At 53.7% G+C, this 8,821-nt stretch overlaps 1 protein-coding gene across 1 annotated transcript in view; it reads right to left on the minus strand.

Annotated features, from left to right (window-relative positions):
- Positions 1-8,821, minus strand: part of NOS3 (nitric oxide synthase 3) — a 50,386-nt gene that overhangs the window by 7,839 nt on the left and 33,726 nt on the right. Inside the window, exons 18-20 of the mRNA XM_015420973.1 lie at positions 7,864-8,036; positions 6,741-6,951; positions 5,664-5,751 (exon numbers count right to left, since the gene is read on the minus strand). Coding sequence (XP_015276459.1) covers positions 5,664-5,751; positions 6,741-6,951; positions 7,864-8,036 — 472 coding nt within the window. The remainder of the gene's footprint in view (positions 1-5,663; positions 5,752-6,740; positions 6,952-7,863; positions 8,037-8,821) is intronic.

Genomic DNA, 8,821 nt, shown 5'->3' on the forward strand with positions numbered 1-8,821 from the left:
GGGGGGGGGTCAGAACTAAGGACCAAACTCCCCAGTAATCCCTGCTCATGGGCAAGGCTCCCTCGAAGCTGCAGAGTCCTGTGAGCAAAAACCCTACTTCGTGAGCTGCTGGCATTAAAGTTGTGAGCGAGCGACTTGGCTGCTGCATCAGTTAGTCTGCTCTGAAGCCGTCCTTCCTGAGCGAAGACAAAACTGTGTGAGCCGGAGGCTGAAAAACTGTGAGCTGGCTCACACCAGCTCAGCTTAGAAGGGAACACTGCTCACGGGAAAGCATCTCTACTGCTTATCAGACCATACAGCCCTGGTGGGCAGCACCCACCCCAGACCGGAGGGAACAACCTAGGGGCTATCCTTGGATCCCTCGGGGATCACGCTGGCCTGCCACTCCCGAAGCGCATTCACACTGAGTGAGCATCAGAAGATCTGTAATCTTACAAATCAACTTCAAGAGGAGAGGAGGCCGCTGAAAGTGGTCCCAGTTTAAAGGAAACGGCTGTTTTCAACAGGTAGATCAGGCAAACCAGTTACACTAGTCTGCAGCCACCCCTACCTTCGCTAGCCACTGCTGCGTGAGTCAGCAGGGAGGGGGCCTACCGGACCAACACCTACTCTCTCTCTCTGTCACAATTCCTCTGCCTAATGGTGGGCAAAGTGCAGGCAAGTCCAATGCCAGAGATACCCTGTGTGTGAGCTTGGGTTGCCAACTCCAGCATGGGGAATTCCTGCAGGTTTGGGAGTGGTACCTGAGGAGGGCAGAGTGGGGGAGAGGGGAGCGTCAGCCAGGGAGGCAGTGGGGCCCTTGGATGATCCAGGGGTAAAAGGAGTAGTGAAGGATGATAGGGAAATGGCTGAGGAGCCGAATGCATTTTTTGCCTCTGTCTTCACTGTGGAAGATGAGAAGTGCTTGCCCACTCCAGAACCACTGATTTCAGGAGGGGTGTTGAAAGACCTGAGTCAGATTGAGGTGACGAGAGAGGAGGTCCTAAAACTGATAGACAACTTAAAAACTGAAAAATCACCAGGCCCAGATGGCATACATCCGAGAGTTCTGAAAGAACTCAAATGTGAACTTGTAGATCTCCTGACAAAGATATGTAATCTTTCCTTAAAATCTGCCTCCATTCCTGAGGACTGGAAGGTAGCTAACGTCACTCCCATCTTTAAAAAGGGTTCCAGAGGAGATCCGGGAAATTACAGGCCAGTCAGTCTGACGTCGATACCGGGTACATTGGTGGAAACTGTTATTAAGGAAAGAATTAGTAGGCACATAGATGAACAAAAACTATTGAGGCAGACTCAGCATGGGTTCTGTAAGGGAAGATCTTGTCTCACTAACCTGTTAGTGTTCTTTGAGGGGGTGAACAAACATGTGGACAAGGGGGACCCAATAGATATTGTTTGCCTTGACTTCCAGAAAGCTTTTGATAAAGTTCCTCATCAAAGGCTCCTAAGTGAGCTCAAAAATCACAGGATAAAAGAACAAGAGGGAGCCCCAGGTTAGGATGCCATTTTCCAGCCCTTGATGGTAAGCCATTAACACTAATGGCACTTATGAAGAGTTTAGGAGTGTTTCTGGATGCCTCCCTTTCAATGGAGGCTCAGATTACACATGTTGCCAGGCTGGCATTATCCCATCTGCACCAGGTCCAGCAACCTGTTCCCTTCCTGTCTCGCCCCGACTGAGCCACAGTGATCCACACAATGGTCACCTCCAGACTAGACTACTGTAGCTCTATGCAGGGCTACCCTTGAGACTGACCTAGAAACTCCAACTGGTCCAGAATGCAGTGGGGCGTGTGCACTTAAGCACTCCATCTAGACATCTAGACCCCACATACAACCAGTGCTCTGCCAGCTGCACTGGTTCTAAGTTGAATACCAGATCAGTTTAAAAGTTTTTTTTTGGACTTCCGGTATGGCGTTGCGACGGGCGGGCGCGGTAGCGCTTTGCCGGAGCCTTTCGCGTGTTCTAGGAGCCCCCCGGTCAACCGGGTGGGCTTCTCCTAACTTTCCTGGAGGGAGAGTTAGCAGCAGAGGGCTTGTGGCGGCCCCACTCCGATTTTGGCACGCGGGGGGGTGTCCGCTATCGCCCTGAAGCGGGACCGCGGAATGGAGGGGGCATGGTCTCATGCCCTCACAAGCAACAGCCACCCGAACTTTTAATGTGGTGAACTTGTATTTTTTTTTTGTGCGTGTGTTTTGAGGACTATTTTCCATGTCACATTGAAGATTTTGGCGGGTGAATACTGTTTATTTAAATGGATCTCTACCAACTCCTTTTGTGGATATCCCTCCCCACTGCTGGACTTCCTGATAGCCCCTGGTATTTTTGGCCAGTGTGTGACATTGAGTGTTGGACTGGATGGGCCATTTGGCCTGATCCAACATTGGCTTCTCTTATGTTCTTATGTTCATATGTTCAGTGTTCCCTCTAAGACGCACTAGGGGGTGCTGACGCACAAAATGTTAGCTGCCAGCTCAGGCAATCTCAGGTCCAATCTTTTTGAAAGTTGGGGGGCTTTTTTAGGAGAGGAACCAGCAGCTATGCTACAAATTTGGTGCCTCTACCTCAAAAGCAGCCTCCCAGAGCCCCAAGACCGATTCTCCATTACAGCCTATGGGGGAAGGAGGAGGAGGAGGTGGAGATTGGATTTATACCCTGCCCTTCACTTCGGTGGGAAGGTAACAGCATTCCGTGCGCCTTGGTGTTTAGTCATGCCGGCCACATGACCACGGAAACGTCTTCGGACAGCGCTGGCTCTTCAGCTTTGTAACGGAGATGAGCACCGCAACCCTAGAGTCGGACTCGACTGGCTTTCGAGCAAGGGAACCTTTACCTTTATCTTCACTATCTGAAGGAGTCTCAGAAGGGCTTACAATCTCATTTCCCCTCCCCATGGCAGACATCCTGTGAGGGAGATGGGGCTGAGAGAGCACTTTCAAGAACTGCTATTTCCAGAATAGCTCCGAGAGAACATAAGAACAGAAGAGAAGCCAATCCAACACCCAGTGTCACACAGTGGCCAAAAAAATACCAGGTGCCATCAGGAGGTCCAGCAGTACCCCCCCCCCAAGCACCAAGAATACAGTGCATCACCTGCCCCAGACTGAGAGTTCCTATCTATACCTTGTGGCTAATAGCTACTGATGGACCTCTGCTCCAGATGTTTATCAAAATATAAACTCTCGGCCTAGTCTACCTCACAGGGTGGCTGTTGTGAGAAAATGAAGGACAGGAGAATGGTGTTCAAAAAAGCTGCTCTGGGTCACAACTGAGGAGAAAGAGCGAGATATAAATAAATACATGCAAAAGCGTCTATGCACAGTTTGCAGACTTAGTATCTAAATCTAGGACGGTGGAGCTTCTTGATCAAACGACGTCTCCTGGGCACTTTCCCCGCTCCCTGTTTATTTTATTCGTTTTTCAAAACGGCTCAAAGTGGATTATAATCTTAATATATGGGCAGGCATGTAAAAAGAAGGGTGGATGGCACAATGCTTGCATGAATCGCTGCCAGAACGCCTGTTTCTGTGTGCAGCTAGAGAGCCCCAACAGGACTAGAGAGGCTACACTCAGCCATTCAAGTCAGTCGGTGACCCTGAAGCTGTTAGCGCAGATACTAAGAACACAAGAGAAGCCAATGCTGGATCAGGCCAGTGGCCCCTCCAGTCCAACACTCTGTGTCACACAGTGGCCAAAAACACCAAGGGCCATCAGGAGGTCCAGCAGTGGGGCAAGGACACTAGAAGCCCTCCCACTCTTGCCCCCCCAAGAACCAGTAAAACAAAGCATCCCTTGCCCCAGACATAAGAACACAAGAGTAGTCGATGTTGGATCAGGCCAATGGCCCATCCAGTCCAACACTCTGTGTCACACAGTGGCCAAAAACACCAGGGGTCATCAGGAGGTCCACCAGCGGGGCCAGAACTGTGACTGACCCAAGGTCACGCCAGCAGCTGCATGTGGAAGAGTGGGGAATCAAACCCAGTTCTCACAGATTAGAGTCCACACTCCTAACCACTACACCAAACTGGCTCTATAATGGTCTATAACTGACTATAATGGAGCAGGGTGGGGAATCAAATTTTTTTTGCACATCCCTATTATGTTTTTCAGTATGAATTGTAAGATGCCTTGAGTCACAGGGGAAAGTTGGATACAAATGTTTGAATAAATAAGTTGTTTGGGCAGGTTGATAACATTTAAGCAGCTTCCTGTTTGTTAGGTTAGGCAGGATTCTGACCATTGTTGTTTCTCCTCTGTTATATTTGACCTGTAAATTAGTCATATTTCACTAAAAAAAAAACCCCAAAGTAGACTGCAAGAGTTTATTCCTACCTAAGTCATGTATGACTGCGAGAGTTGGACTATAAGAAAGGCCGAGCGCCGAAGAATAGATTCTTTTGAACTGTGGTGCAGGAAAAGACTCCTGAGAGTCCCTTGGACTGCAAGGAGATCAAATCAGTCAATCCTAAAAGAAATCCACCCTGACTGTTCCCTGGAAGGCCAGATAATGAAACTGAAGCTCAAATACTTTGGCCACCCAATGAGAAGGGAGCACTCACTGGAGAAGAAGGCCCTGAGGCTGGGAAAGATTGAAGGTCAAAGAAGAAGGAGACGGCAAAGGATGAGATGGTCAGACAGCGTCACAGATGCAACGAACATGAAGTTGAGCCAACTGAGGACGGCGGAAGACAGGAGGACCTAGCGTGACCTGGTCCATGGGGTCGCAAAGAGTCGGACTCGACTGTGCGACTGAACAACAACAACAAAGTGCTGGTATGTTTTCTAAGGTTCAGCGCAGGGTGATGGTCCGAGGCCAGGTCTCCCAATATAGTGGACTGGGTCAGGTAGACCTGTTGTCCGGAGGCCAGGTCTCCCAATCAGTGCTCCCTCTAAGCTGAGTGAGTGTGAGCTAGCTCACAGTCTTTTCGCCTCCGGCTCACACATTTCTCTCTTCGTTCAGGAAGGGATGGCTCCAGAGCAAACTGATTTATGCAGGAGCCAAATTGCTCACTCACAGCTTTAATGCCAGTAGCTCACAAAGTAGAATTTTTGCTCACAAGACTCCACAGCTTAGAGGGAGCCTTGCTCCCAATATTCTCCAGAGGCCTGGCCTACCCCCATAGAGGACAAAAATTTCTGTCATGAAATCTGACTTGATTCTGTTTTCTATTCTAATGCTTAAACTATTCTTAAAATGCAGTTTAAAAGAATTCATTCTGAGACTTTTACAAGGTTACGGTAATAATCATCTAAGAAACTAATTGATGCGATAGCAGACTCGCTCACAACGGTAACGCTACCAGCTGTTTTCACTCAGGAGGTAGGATTTTTGCTCCCGGCACTGTGGGGCTTAGAGGGAACACTGGTCACTGAGTCCTGAAAGGGCCAGTCGGTGAATGCCGGTGGGACTGTGCCACCCCCTTGGTGGGTGCAAGTCAAGCTGGGAGTTGCCGTCTGTGGAACAGGAGCATGCTGGTAACCGTAGTTTCCAGTACAGGAACAGTGCATGCTGGGAGCTGAAGTCTCTCCTAGACAACCAGTTCCTACGGGGCTCTCCAGTTACACGGACTGAGGGCTCCCTGCCCACCTGCCCTCTTAGACCAGTCAGAACATTTCTCCCTCAGCTGGTGCCCAGCCCAATCTCACATTTTCTTACCCTCGGACAAAAATTGGCACCATCTCCCCAGGTGCCAGCTGGGAAAGCCACGTAGAGCAGACTCCATGGTGCAGGGGACCCTTCCCATCTGTGGGAGAGAGGGGGGGACAAGCAAGATGAAGAAGGAGAAGAAGAGGAGACTGGATCTATACCCCATGGCCCTTCACTACCCAAGGGAGTCTCAGAGCGGCTGACAAACTCCTCTCCCTCCCCACAGGAGACACCCTGTGAGGTAGGCGGGGCTGAGAGAGCTCTGACAGAAACTGCTCTTTCTCAAGGACAGTTCTTGTCAGAACCATGGCTTGCCCAAGGTCATCCAGCAGGTGCAAGTGGAGGAGGACTGGGGAATCCAACCCGGTTCTCCCAGATGAGAGTCCGCGCACTTAACCACTATACCAAACTGGCTCTTTTTCAAGAACAGCTCTTATCAGAACTACGGCTTGCCCAAGATCATCCAGCCAGGTGCAATTGGAGGAGGAGTGAGGAATCAAACCCAGTTCTCTCAGATTAGAGTCCGCGCACTTAACCACGACTCCAAACTGGCTCTTTTCCAAGGACAGCTCTTATCAGAACTACGGCTTGCCCAAGGCCATCCAGCAGCTGTGAGTGGAGGAGGAGTGGGGGATCAAACCCGGTTCTCCCAGATTAGAGTCCGTGCACTTAAGCACTGCACCAAACTGGCACTTAACCACTGCACCAAACTGTTAGGAACAACTTCCTGACAGTCAGAGCAGTCCCTCGGGGGAACAGGCTTCCTCTCCGGAGGTGGTTCTCCCAGACTAGACTCCGCACACTTAACCCACGACACCAAACTGGGAAGACAGGGGCACCAAGCATCCCTCCCCTGCTCTGCCAGGGCTGACCTGGATCTTCCCCCACGCGCTGTGGGCTCTGCCCCCGGGGCATTCTGCACCGCCAGACTGGCCCTCCTGGTAGCCTGGATTTCAAGACTGCCTGGCCGGGCCGCCTCCTCCCCTGTTTTCCTCTGAACCTGCCTGTGCCCTGTCCTCCCCCCCCCCCCGACAGGCGCATGCCCGACACCCCCTGCCCCGGGGGACCCGAGGCACCTGCGGTCACCTTTGCTGTGGTAGCTGAGCACGGCGACTGTGAGGTGGACCTGCCCCGGGTGGGCCCCCGGCGAGGAGCTGATGGAGTAGTAGCGGGGCTGCAGGAGGGGCAGCTGGGTGAGGAGCAGGGAAGCCGGCAGGGCGACCGAGGGGAAGTCCTCCAGGAGCTCCACCATCGTGGGGCAGCGGAACCACTTCCACTCCTCGTAGAGGCGAGAGTCCTGCCGGGGCGGGGGGGAAGAAGAAGAAGAGAAGAAGAGACTGGATTTATCCCCCAGGGCCCTTCCCTACCCGAAGGAGCCTCAGAGCGGCTCACAAACTCCTTTCCCTTCCCCTCCCCACAACAGACAGACACCCCCTGTGAGGGAGGTGGGACTGAGAGAGCTCTTTCGAGGACTGCCCTTGAGAGAACAGCTCTGAGAGAACTGGTGACTGACCCAAGGTCACACCAGCAGCTGCATGTGGAGGAGGATTGGGGAATCAAACCTGGTTCTCCCAGATTAGAGTCCACGCTACTAACCATTATACCAAACTGGTTGCACAGCAACCCTGGACGTACTTGGGAGGAGGAGGAGGAGACTGGATTCATACCCCATGGCCCTTCTCAGAGTGGCTTACAGACTCCTTTACCTTCCCCTCCCCTTACCACAACAGACAGACCCCCTGTGAGGCGGGTGGGGCTGAGAGAGCTCTTGACCAAAACTGCCCTTTTTCAAGAACAGCTCTTATCAGAACTACGGCTTGCCCAAGGCCATCCAGCCAGGTGCAAGTGGAGGAGGAGTGGGGAATCAAACCCGGTCCTCCCAGATTAGAGTCTGCACACACACCCCGCAGCTCCGTCCAGCTCCTAGCACCCTCCTCCTTGCTCGCCCCACCCCTTGCCCCGAGGGCCTCCCTCCGAGGCACCTGCCCGGCTGGCTGGACCCTCTCTCTCTCTCTCTCTCTCTCTCTCTCTCTCTCTCCCTGCAAGGCCACCTTGAGCAGCATCCTCGTTGGCAGGCGCAGAGGGGGGGTTGCGCCCTTCCGTCCAGCACTGCCAGGTCACAGCTGGGCCCCCCTCCCCTCCCCGGGCCCTGCCCCAGCCCCCCAGGCAGCTGTGGGGATGCCCTCCCCCCCTCGCCCTCCCCCCCTACCTGGCTGAGCTGCTGGAGCTGCTTCTGCTGGGCGGGGTCTTCGGCCAGGGTGGCCAGGAGCTGCAGGAGCTGGGGGCTGGGCGGGGTCGTGATGTCCAGGAAGAAGGTGAGGGCCTGCTGCAGCGTGCAGGGGGGCAGGCGGCCCTCGGGGACCCACAAGCGCCTGGGCCCTGCGGAGAGGAGCCGGAGGATGAGGGGCAGGGCGGAGGGGGGGGCACTCTTCATCCGCCGCAGGAGACGCGAATGCTGGGAGGGGGCAGCGGGCACCCTAACCCCGTCCCCTCTGCGAGGATCTGCTCCTCCGGCGTGTTATTTGGTGTCCAGCAAGGGCTCCTCATGGATGGACGCCCAGACTCCACGTGACTGCTGGCAGATCTGCCCCCCTCTGGCCACCCCATGTCTCAGCTGCTCAGTGGGGTGCCCCCTGCTGCACTGGGCACAGCCAGGGGTCATTTCCCGCGGGAGCGCACAGGAGCGGAGCTCCGGCAGTAAAGAGCCCAGGGGGCGGGCACATGCAACAAGCCCCACCCCCTGCTCCCAGCAGCCCTCAGTCAGAGCAAGAAGCAGCCAGGTAAGCTGCAGAGCCCCCCCCCCCCGGCCCCCTGGTCCAAAAGAGTCCAGTGGCACCTTTAAGACCACGTTTTATTCAGGTACAAGCTCTCCCTCCTCTGCGAGGACAGATCTACACGTTCCCCCCCCCCCCATAGCTAGCAAACCAAAAGAGTCCAGTGGAGCCTGAGCGGTGGGTGTTGCCGTCTGACACACTTCTGGAGATGTCAGGGGGTGTGGCCTATGCAAATGAGTTATGCTAATGAGTTATGCTAATGAGCTCCTGCACTTCTTTTTCTACGAAATGACCCCTGGGCACAGCATTAAATACTACAGTTCCCAGGCGAAAGTCCGTCCCCCCCCCCATTTGCAGGCGCCCCGGTCTCTCTGAATTCCAAGATGAAATTCT

Source organism: Gekko japonicus, unplaced genomic scaffold (assembly GCF_001447785.1).
Source record: "Gekko japonicus isolate JY-2015 unplaced genomic scaffold, Gekko_japonicus_V1.1 scaffold3343, whole genome shotgun sequence".
NCBI lineage: Eukaryota > Metazoa > Chordata > Lepidosauria > Squamata > Gekkonidae > Gekko > Gekko japonicus.